This window comes from Ruditapes philippinarum, unplaced genomic scaffold, assembly GCF_026571515.1.
Source record: "Ruditapes philippinarum isolate M1 unplaced genomic scaffold, ASM2657151v2 ctg2286_1_1_1_1, whole genome shotgun sequence".
Classification (NCBI taxonomy): Eukaryota; Metazoa; Mollusca; class Bivalvia; order Venerida; family Veneridae; genus Ruditapes; species Ruditapes philippinarum.
In genome coordinates, this window is record NW_026859524.1 from 1 (window position 1) to 12,155 (window position 12,155).

At 32.9% G+C, this 12,155-nt stretch overlaps 1 protein-coding gene across 1 annotated transcript; it reads left to right on the forward strand.

Annotated features, from left to right (window-relative positions):
- The first annotated feature begins 1,084 nt into the window (after nucleotides 1-1,084).
- Nucleotides 1,085-11,050, forward strand: LOC132756850 (3-ketodihydrosphingosine reductase-like). Its single transcript, XM_060747993.1, has 5 exons — nucleotides 1,085-1,304; nucleotides 1,906-1,989; nucleotides 3,157-3,240; nucleotides 9,014-9,115; nucleotides 9,780-11,050. Exons 1-5 carry the CDS (start codon nucleotides 1,119-1,121, stop codon nucleotides 9,891-9,893), a joined length of 570 nt encoding a protein of 189 aa, XP_060603976.1. The 5' UTR covers nucleotides 1,085-1,118; the 3' UTR covers nucleotides 9,894-11,050.
- The last annotated feature ends 1,105 nt before the right edge of the window (nucleotides 11,051-12,155 follow it).

Consider the following 12,155-nt stretch of genomic DNA (forward strand, 5'->3'; position numbering starts at 1 on the left):
TGAGAGTTATTGCCCTTGACTTACTAAAATTTTGTAATTTTCAACTTGTGTCGCATGTAACTCAAAAAGAATTTGACCTAGAGTCATGAAACTTTACAGGAATGTTGATCAGTATGTGTAGTTGTGCACCTGGGTATTTTCGTCTGGATATTTTTAGTAGTTTTAGAGTTATTGCCCTTGACTTAGTAAAATTTTGTCATTTTCAACTTGTGTCGCATGTAACTCAAAAAGTATTTGACCTAGAGTCATGAAACTTTACAGGAATGTTGATCAGTATGTGTAGTTGTGCACCTGGGTATTTTCGTCTGGATATAGGTCCTCTACCAAAATTGTTCAAATTTTAGCCCTGGGGTCAAAATTGGCCCCACTCCAGGGGGTCATAGATTTTCCTTATATGTATATAGTGAAAACTTAAAAATTCTTCTTGTTTGAAGGTACAAGGCTTCAAGTTCAAAGAATATTACAGTTTATGCCATGATTAATATATAAATAAAGCCTTATGTCTTCAGTTGTTGTGTTAATAATAACCAGTACTTGGCGGGGGATATAAATTCAACGAATTTGCTTGTTCTACATAGTCTCATAGGAATACACTTGCAACATAAATATGTTTAATAAAGCCTTTCCAAAATATTAGAAAATATTTTCAGTTTATAAAGTGGACAATGAATGGTGGGCCATATGAATGATCTAGTGTCATCTTGGCCATATGGTTTATTATGAAAGGAAAAAACAATCAATGCTGTAAAGTATATAGCTACATGGGCAAGTTAAAGTTGAGCTTTCTAACACTAAAAAACAGTTGTTTCTGGTGAGCGACTAAGGGCCATCATGGCCCTCTTGTTATAATTCCTTACCCATAAGTTATTTTTCCTCGTTGTTAAAACTATTTGCATGTAACTTTTACTGTCTATAGTTACATTTTGTCATATATTTCAAACCAAACTGTCAAACTGTTACAAAATTTTGTATTATTCAATTTTTGCTGTTGTTAATCATACTTCCCTTGCAGTGAAAGACCATGCTATAAGAAAAAGTTAAATACAAATAGCTGGTCTGTATGTTAAATGTGCCATGTAATGCTGAATTTGGTTTACAATTTTTATCTTCAGAAATTGATGGAAGCTAATTATTACAGTGCTGTGAATGCCACTAAAGCTTCAATTGACTCAATGGTTGGGCAGCAAGCTGGTAGAGTGGTGTTCCTCTCATCCCAGGCTGGACATATTGGATTGTTTGGTTTCTCTGCATACTCCGCATCAAAATTAGCTCTAAGAGGACTTGCCCAAGCCTTACAGAGGGAAGTAAGATATTGTGTTTGTTTTCATGAATAAAAAATATTTTGTGTGATGAATATAAAAGAATGACATCTGAATTTGATTTGTAGGAAGTTATTTATATGAATGTTTATTTTTAGCTTGACTATTTGAAGAAAGGGAGAGTTATTTTGTTCACCCAGGTGATGATACTTTGGTTAAAGTTTTGTGTGCAAAGTTGGTATCTCAAAAACTACTATAGGGAATGGGTTGAAACTTCACACATATATTTGAGAGCATAATTGGTCACTGTCCAAGGCCCGCAACTCTGACATGGATTTTGTGAACTTTATGTGTACTTAAATGTAATTACATTATCCAGGCTCTTGTTTTACTATCAAGCACTGAGAATTACGGACATGCTGTCCTACCAACAACTGTTGATGAAAAAGATGATGTTTAGATAGTTATTGAATAAAATGTGGGAACCCGAATATTGGGCATTCAATAAGCTAACTGTATAGCTTCCCACATAAAAGAATCCAAAGTCTAACCCACAGCAGTTCGAGTTAAAAGATTTGAAGCAAGCAACTTTAATCACTTGACCACAGAAGCTGTTAAAGAGATTTTGAATTATTTATATTTTTAGATGACCCCTCATAATGTCAGGGTAACTGTGGCCTTCCCTCCAGATACAGACACCCCAGGTTTCCAGCATGAATTACAGGGAAAGGTTTGTTATACATGATTTATTTTATGACATTTTTAATTATGTTTTTATTGTGAAAATTTGGTAAAAGACAGCATTGCCTCCAAATTCTTGCTTATTTTTATGAAAAGTTTCAACAATGTTTTGATAATCAAGTTAAGTGTATAAATAAATTGAATTAAGCTACATGCATTATCTTAATGGTATCTAAATATGCAGGAATAGTCATTCCTCTGTAAATAACATTGTACAGTAATGATATTGAAAATAGTAATTTCAGTCATGTTTTACTTAAAAAATGAAAGCAACAAGTTTTAAACATTTCTATAATTTTTTAGCATTTTGTTTTTAAGTTTGATTAAAATGAATAAATGATCTTGAGGCATTTCACCTCAGTGTCTTTCACTGCTGATTCAGAAAATATTTGGGATAAGTAGTCCATCACTTGCAGGGAAGTTAAATTACTTGTAAGTTATCCAGGAAAGCCAGGAAAAACCACAAAGAAAAAACAAACTCTAGTATGGATCTGAGAAGAGTCTAAATATTCAGCAAAATATGTTTTAAGATTTTACTTAGAGGTGCTAGCCTTTTGAAGAGTATAATATTGCCTGCATTCCCTAATATTATTTTTTATTTCATGCTTTCCAGTGTTTTATTGTAATATATCAGATGATTATATTCTGATAAACCACTAGTGAAATTTATAAAATATAATTTTCACTGTAGCCGGACTATATTTGAATGCGGATGAAAAGAAAATCATAACTAAATGGAATAACAGGCAGAAATAAATGCTGTCATACGTAAATTTTGCTTCTTTAGGAAAAGAAAGTCGATTTCACCATACATCATGTTTAAAATGTAACAAAATTAGAGAAATCTAACAGAACTATATTTCAAAATTGATGATGTGACGTCATGATGTGATGACGTCACAAAGGAGAATGCGCAACGTTACGCGGCAAAATCAGTAAAAAATACTTAAAATCACTTAAAAAGCATGAAATAAAAAGAAAATTTATTTGTTTTACATATAAGATTGAAATATATTTCATTCGTGAACACCAGCTATTATATTTTCACTCGTAGCTACGCCACTCGTGAAAATATTGCATCTGGTGTTCACTCAGTGAAATTATCTTTCAATCTTACATGCAAAACAAACAAATATCCTCTATGTATGTTTTACAGCCAAAGGAGACAATGTTGATATCAGAGACTGCTGGTTTGTTGAAACCACAAGATGTTGCTCATACTATAATATCTGACTCATTGGTAAATATTATACTTTTTTAGCTCACCTGTCACAAAGTGACAGGGTGAGCTTTTGTGATCGCTTTTCATCCGGCGTCCGTCCGTCTGTCCGTCCGTCCGTCCGTAAACTTTTACTTTAAATGACATCTCCTCATAAACCACTAAGCCAATTTCATCCAAACTTCACAGGAATGTTCCTTTGGTGGTCACCTTTAAAAATTGTTCAAAGAATTTAATTCCATGCAGAACTCTGGTTGCCATGGCAACCAAAAGAAAAAACTTTAAATATCTTCTTTTAAAAAACCATAAGAGCTAGAGCTTAGATATTTGGCATGAAACATCTTCTAGTGAGTGTCTACCAAGTTTGTTCAAATAAAAGCCCTGGGGTCAAAATTGGCCCCGCCCCGGGGGGTCATTGATTTTCCCTATATGCATATAGTAAAAACTTAAAAATCTTCTTTTAAAGAACCCAAAGAGCTAGAGCTAAGATATTTAGCATGAAACATGTTCTAATGGGTGTCTACCAAGTTTGTTCAAATAAAAGCCCTGGGGTCAAAATTGGCCCCGCCCCGGAGGGTCATTGATTTTCCCTATATGCATATAGTAAAAACTTAAAAAATCTTCTTTTAAAGAACTCAAAGAGCTATGGCTAAGATATTGAGCATCAAACATGTTCTTATAGGTGTCTACCAAGTTTGTTCAAATAAAAGCCCTGGGGTCAAAATTGGCCCGCCCCAGGGGTCATTGATTTTCCCTATATGCATATAGTAAAAACTTAAAAAATCTTCTTTTAAAGAACCAAAAGAGTTACAGCTAAGATATTTAGCATGAAACATGTTCTAATAAGTGTCTACCAAGTTTGTTCAAATAAAAGCCATGGGGTCAAAATTGGCCCCGCCCCGGGGGTCATTGATTTTCCCTATATGCATATAGTAAAAACTTAAAAAATCTTCTTTAAAAAAACTCAAAGAGCTATGGCTAAGATATTGAGCATCAAACATGTTCTAATAGGTGTCTACCAAGTTTGTTCAAATAAAAGCCCTGGGGTCAAAATTGGCACCGCCCCGGGGGTCATTGATTTTCCTTATATGTGTATAGCAAAAACTTAAGGTGACAACGGAGTCAATTATCACTGAAAATACCTAAAATGAGATTTTTTGCTTAGTAGATTTATCAACCTTTTCTGAACACATTCGTGATTTAATTTTGGAAGCAGTTAGTCCAAAAAATGTGTTTTTAAACGTTTTAAAACGGTACATATCCCATTTTTATCTGCTCTTCGCGTAACCTGTCAATTATCGATTACGCTCCGCCCCCTGTTGAGGCATCAATGAGGGAAATCGGTAGTTCCATATATCCGTGAATTACCGCTCCATACTACCCGTAATACATGTATCGTACAAATACTGTACATCTTTTATGAATATCTCAACATAATATCGTCTACCTGTCTACCTTTTATTTAGCTTTTTTTATAAATTAAGAAATTACATAATGTATGTAACATAAATAATTAAGCATAGCAGGGTTGATTAAAAAATATAGTTGCTAAAATATCCATAATGTGTGAAATAATAATTTGTTTGTCCCGTCAATCTGATAGATATTACATTGAGTTTATGGACTTTTTGTACGGATTCAAAAGCCAATGCTTTACATTCAACCTCGTTTTCTCATAAAGTCAAGTAAAACAATAACAAAAAACAGACAACATTTTTTATGTGAACGCCTATATGACATGTGGTAAGGTGTCCCTGACAAATTTGTAAACCATTTTTACGATTGTCTAAGGATGATTATTTCTCTATGAACCATTAAAAAAAGATATTATAATATATTATCAGTGAATGCTTTGAATAAATTGTTCGCCAGTAAATCGAACACATTAATTACCATGGATTTATATTACATATATAATAATCCGTGACAGTACTAATAAACCTGGGACAAAGTATGAAACTGGATCTCTATGCCATGCATAGATGATATTCATGAGAATAGAAGTAAAGAAATTCAGATCAATTTGGTGGAAAAAATATAATATCCCGTTCTTATTTGTTCATCTACCATGGGCTTTAAACGACTGTCAGAAGCTCAGTTTTTTTGTTATTTTAATTTATATTTTAACAGAATTTCATACACGAATACACTGGCAGAGTGACACTGGTATTATATAATAATAATGCTGGTGATAATAATAAACTTCAAAAGTGAAACAATTAAATACCCCGCTAGCGGTGCGCAAATGCGTTCAATTTCCCCCCACCGAGTGCCTCAAATTTTACCGATAGTCACGTGACATGTGCGACAGATACCAGACGGACAGTAAATCACCTTAAGTTTTGAAGAAATTTCTGCTATAAATTGATATTAATCAGCAGCTTTTTAATTGGTCAGTTGTCACTGGGTCATAAAATGTTGTTAGAGCATGTTACCGCAACTTGTGACCCTCTCTGGTGCGATATTTGTTCAAGTTCACATCAGTATATGATTGTAAATATTGGCTATATGCACCTTTCAGGTGTTTAATGCTTAATAAATGTTGTTGTTGTTGTTGTTGTATTTGCAGGGCTCGCGGTGGCAGGAGCCAATGAGCAAATTGGCTCCAAAATAATTAAAGTGGCTCAAGAAAATGACGATTGGCTCAAACTTACGAAAAGTATGACTTTTGGAATCTCCAGTCTAAATTTAGCATTTTCTATTTTAAGAATGGAAAAGTACACATCTGGTTTTCCATCTACAACTTCCGTTTTATCACTTCTTATCTCAAAACAGAGCGACACAGTCTACTTTTTGTGGGTCATTGACTGGTTTATATTTGTAACTTCCGTTCCGAACGAAATATTGATATGAACAGTAACACAGTCTAGTACACTGACCTCAGGCTCAGGGTATGTTGACATGTTTATCAGCTGATAAATACGACACTAATTGGTGTGAAAAATACCTGTGGCAGTTTGTTGAATATGCACTGGATAATTGGTCTTAATATTCAATATTAAACAACAACTAGCAGCATCTCAAGATTATCGCTAATCAAATCAGCATTTTGGGTATGAAATGGCGACAAATTATGTTCTGAAGTTGGCAACTTGACCAGTAAATTTTATTGTTGTTGATGAATTACGAGTTGATAATGTTATTGTTGTTGATTTTTTTTTTGGTGGTGGTGGGAGGGGGTGTTATTGCCAATCAAATCCAGGGCCAAAACACCATTTTTGAGGAAGGGGTTTCGGCCTTTTTCTTGGGGTAAAAAGGGGTCTCAAATTTAACAAAAAAATTTAACAAGTTCTTCAAAATAAAAAAGCAAAAAGCAGTGGGAATGTTCTTCAAAATAGGACAGCAAAAAGCAGTGGAAAATACTAATGAGGCAGTAAAAGACCTCATTTTATTTTGTTCTAAATTCTATGTGAAATTTCAAAAGACTTTGGGAATTTTGAGGACCAAACTTGGGAAAAAAAGAGGCTAGTTTGGTTGGGGAAGCAGCCTTTATTGGGCCACTACAAAAAAAAGGTATTTTATGGCCCCAAAAATATAAAATTAAGAAGGAATTTATATGACATAAGAGTATTCCTGAAAAAAAAATATTGACCTGATGTCACTACCATACCACAGACTTAGATTTTAATTAAGGGAACCTTGCTGCCTTCATGTAACTTTTGGCAAATGTTATAGTTACTGACCTCTAAGCTTAAAATTATGATTACTGACTGTAAATTATACTTGTATATGTAAGATTTGTTAATGTAATAAAAATGTAGCTACCAAAATTAAGTTGGATATAGTTAATGCTTTTCTAAATATCCCTCGCTGTACCATTGCCTGATTTGAAAATAAAATACAGGCAGGCAATTTTTCAACGCGAAAAATTGGCTCAAAGAAAAAAATTGCCAGTGCTAGCCCTGTATTTGTGTGTTATGCAATTAATTAGCGTAATTAGCGTGAAACGTAGGGGTCCGAGAGACAACAGCCGATTTATGACACTTCGTTTGATGCGGGTCGGACTAACTTTGAATCGGCATAACTTTTTTAATAATCAAGCAATTAACATGCGGTTTAAAGCACATGAAAGGAAATTCATTTACGGAGGGAACCGTGTCAGGGATTTTTGTTTGCTCAATCAGCGACTTAATTATCTTTAATTACGTAATATGTATGGTGAAAAAAGTCGTATAAAATGTTTGACGTTACATAATATTTTTTTGAGAAAAGATAGAAAAAAATTGAGACACGGTTCCCAAGATATTATAAGTATGTTTATATTCCAAAAGTTTGATGACAAAAAAGTAAAAAATGACTTTGATATGACGATTTAAAATTTTAGGATTATTTTTCAAAATCAATCATTTACAAAGGCATTTTTTTCAAATATGTTATTTTTTATGATGATCAACGACATTTAATGCACAAAGATTAAATAAATAACAATTATTACTAAAATAAGTTGGTTTAAATGACATTTATGCGAGTACCACGGAAAGTGTCCGTTGTCGCCTTAAAAAATCTTATTTGAAAAAACCCAAATAGCTAGAGTTAAGATATTAAGCATGAAACATCTTTTAGTGAGTGTCTACAAAGTTTGTTCAAATAAAAGACCTGGGGTCAAAATTGGCCCCGCCCCGGGGGTCATTGATTTTCTTTATAATGTGTATAGCAAAAACTTGAAATCTTCTTTGAAAAAACCCAAATAGCTAGAGTTTAGATATAAAGCATGAAACATCTTCTAGTAAGTGTCTACAAAGTTTGTTCAAATAAAAGCCCTGGGGTCAAAACTGGCCCGGCCCCAGGGGTGTCATTGTTTTTAACTATATGTGTATAGTAAAAACTAAAAAAAAAAATCTTCTTTTAAAAAGCCCAATGAGCTAGAGCTTAGATGTTTAGCATGAAACATCTTCTTATGGGTGTCTACCAAGTTTGTGCAAATAAAAGCCCTTGGGTTAAATTGGCCTTGCAACGTTGGGGGGGTGGGGGTTGGGGGGGCCTATATACAGGTGAGCGACCTCAGGGCCATCATGGCCCTCTTGTTTATAAATTCTTATCTACAATAGTACAGTTACAGTTGTCTAGTGGTTTGAGTGTTCATTTTGTTGTATTCTAGTGATGGGACTTGATTAAAACCATATCCTAAGTTGAATAAATGACAAACTGTACAGAAGTGTTTACAATAATGGCTAAGAATTGCCGTATGTAGGTGTTAGAAGCTGAAAGAGTTCATATAAGGGGCCTTAGGGCTCTGGTCTCACTTGGTAAAATGCTAATTTAAAAGAAGAAAATTCAGTTTAAGACTTACCAATGACAGCAAAAACTGAACTGGAAGCCAATTTTTATTCACTGCTACAAATGCACCACTGCCAAAGTGATGGATCCACGGCTTCTGTGAAAGCTATGGCCAGGGTGTAGATAAGGACAAATAAACTTATAACTGTTCTTTGTGACATGAAAATTGTAACATTTCTTAACTGTAACATGATACTATGATATTAGTTGGTATAAACATACAATACTACCACTGTTTATTAGCTGATAAATAAGTTAAAAACAGTAATTAAGGTTTGAATTGCATCGTCTTCTGTAAATCATACATGTATGCTCGGATCATGTTTCTAGGCAACTTTGGTGAAAAATCCATCCATTGTGTCTCTTTCCATTTCGCTCAGTGTGCTTCAAAGCACTGTGTATATTGTATATCACTTCATTTACTAATTCATGAAATAACTTCATTTTTAACATACATGTACATGTAGTTTTGTTATACGACTAATGATGAACATGTTTTATTTCATATGTTGATCAGAAAGGAGAGTTTACAAGTTATCAGGGTATAGATGGTTGGATGTTAGCTAATATAAGTGCTGGTATGTCACCGGCTACCTCATTATACAAGGTTATAGAACAGGTAAGTCTTGTAAAACAGCACACCTCCAGATTCATGCTTATTTTCATGAATTAGTTTAAAATATCATTTTAGATTATTTTAGAATTTGTATCTGAAAGTAAAATTTTGTGAAGTGAACAAAGAAAACATTAACAATTTACACATTGCAAACAGCACTTGCAATCTGTGTAAAATACGCAGAAATAGCATTTTCGGTGTTAGTAGTACAGAAGATTTATATTGTTAAAAATACTGCAAAATTTGATCTTAATCATGCATGACATGTGAATTATTTCTTGAATCTTAATTTGTTTTACTTTTCTCAAAATGTTAGTACATTTTTCTCCAGTGTAATTTTCTTGAAATATTTTGGCTCATCTGGAGGTATACTTTATTAAATAAATGTATACATGTATATCTTAAATTTTTCATTGTTTTAGAATAATACACAGTTTGAGTTCAAATGCACAGAAATATAATCATTGTTGATAAGCCTGATTGAATTGCAGCTTAAATAAAACTTATTTTCTATTATTCCCTGTTCGGTGCCTCAATGCACACCTTATACGCTTCAGTTCTTTACGGTATATTCACTACAGTATAAAAAAGCATGTAAGACGATCAAAATTTGAGAAATTGATTTGCATTATTAAAATGTATGAAATATGCCTTACTGTAATTTCAGTTTTTGTTAATGGGAATTCTACGTGTGGTAGGCTTATTCTATTTAGCAAGTTTTGACAGCATCGTCCTGAAGTGTAAGAAGGAGAGAGAGACAGAGAAACAGAAGAAGTCTTAGTTCATATTCTATATACATGAACAATATCTGGTTATCTAATTGAACAAAGTAGCAGATGCTTTAAAAGTAAAAAAAATGCTGTGATGCATCTTTTAACTCAAACTGCTGAAAATTAAGATTAAACTGGAGTAAAACTTACAAATATTTGTTAAAGGGACACCACTGAGATATTTTGACACAACAGGATAGGGAAGTAATTCTTTTGAGATTAATACTCCATTTAATGTAGGTATATGCCAATAACTTGTGTACAAAATTTCAGATCATTCGCTCACTTACTGAGCCCTTACTGTGTTAATAATGCAGAAGAAATATGGTGATAGATGTATGCAAAATTGGTCATTAATCTCACACTACATGTTAATTATCACTTAAATCTTGAATCTTTTTATTTTCTAAAAAAATCTTAGTACATTTTTGTCAAGTTTAATTTTCTTGGATTTTTTGGCTAATCTGGCATGCAGCTGTAATATTTTTTGTTGGAAATTGTATTTTAATGATGTGTTAGTGAAATTATTAAAGTATACATGCAAGTGTTGACTTGCTATTTACTATAATATTGTAGTGCATGATTATACTGCCAATACTGTCAAGAGAACATAACTCTTGCTTTGCTTAATATAGAATTTATTTTCTTAATGAAATAGGGTCCCTTGTTCTGTTTTGACAGTACCTTTTAAGTTTTATTTTTAAGATTGGCATCCTGGATGATTCTGTGTTTTTATATACCTGAAATTGTTTTCATCGTACATGTTTATTGTTTTGCACCTGGTCGTCTGTCTGTCTGTCTGTTACAAATTTGTGTCCACTGTATCTTTTGAACTGAAAGAAGGACATCGAAGCTAAAGTTTTATAAATCATGCATCTGGGATCAAAAATGCCCCCATTCTTTGGGTCAGTCGGTATAATATGTATAACTAATAACAAAAAAAGTTTGTATGAATGGGTCTCTATCCTTATTAAAAGATTATTTTTGATCACTCAAACAAAGTTTCATTCGGGCATATATAGGCTCGCCATTTTAGTGCTTGTTTATTTTGTATATTAAATTATGAAATTTCATTTATATATTTATTTAAAAAAAAATGTAAGTTTTTATATACATGTATATATAAACATTTATATAAAAGTTTTAATAAAATCATAAAAAAACTAAACAGTCCAAGGTTATTCTTTTGATTACCTGGTTCTCCCTGTATCTTGACTTGTTATCTCATTTGAGCCGTGTCATGACAAAACCAACTAATGGGTTTGCGACCAGCATGGATGCACATCTGCGCAGTCTGATCAGGATCCATGCTGTTCGCTTACAGACCCTATAACAAGTAAAGAAAATGATAGCGAACAGCATGGATCCTGATCAGACTGCGCGGATGCGCAGGCTGGTCTGGATCCATGCTGGTCGCAAACCCATTTTGTTGGTTTTGTCGTGACGTGGCTCATTTGTAAAAACACTTATTATGTAAGCTATTTAAACTGCTATGAAAAGATTAAGGTAGAACAATATAAACTCAAACAAATTGGAAGTTGGACAGAAATTGGGGTGATATCTTCGTACCTAAGAAATGTTCATATTTACCAATTTCTTGGTCATTGGTACCTTAAAGGGAATCCACTGTGGTATTTTTACATGACAGAACTGGAAATAATTTTATCAAGATAAATGTTTTTATTATATACTTATGAATGAAATATTGAGAAATATTGATGAAATAAAATGCGTATTTTTATTTTCCGTATTTTCACTGTAAAAATTTATTTTTCACTGGTATTTTCTGTATTTTCACTGGTGTTTTGCCGGACTACTTTCTTCTAAATTCAGCTAATAAACAAAATTAAAAGGGAACTCTTCCTATTCATAGGCTAAATGAGGAAAAAAAGTAGATCTATATAATAAACAGAAAATTCAAGTTTTTCCATAAATACAGGATTTATTTTCATCTTGTGGTATGAAAATTAACATATTTCACTCGTGGCTACTGCCACTTGTGAAATATTTATTTTCATACCACACGATGAAAATAAATCCTGTATTTATAGAAGAAACTTGAATATCCTCTATTTATTTGATAATGGGCTATATAAGTAACACAAAATTCTAGATCATTTGCTCATTCTGTTGTGTTTCATTTTTCAGAATAATTATTTGGGAAAATTGACCCTAATTTGAAAAGTGTATTAACACTTTTCACTCCAATCAGACCAAGAAAAGCTCAAAAATAGATTTTCAATATTTTTCAGAGAACATTTGCATATCTTTCT

Excerpts from the sequence above, each read along its gene's own strand:
- LOC132756850 (XM_060747993.1), top strand. The coding sequence starts at position 1,119 with ATGGAAGCTAATTATTACAGTGCTGTGAATGCCACTAAAGCTTCAATT. Across the intron at positions 1,305-1,905 it reads CCCAAGCCTTACAGAGGGAA|ATGACCCCTCATAATGTCAG; the intron begins GTAAGATATTGT and ends TTATATTTTTAG. Across the intron at positions 3,241-9,013 it reads CTATAATATCTGACTCATTG|AAAGGAGAGTTTACAAGTTA; the intron begins GTAAATATTATA and ends TATGTTGATCAG.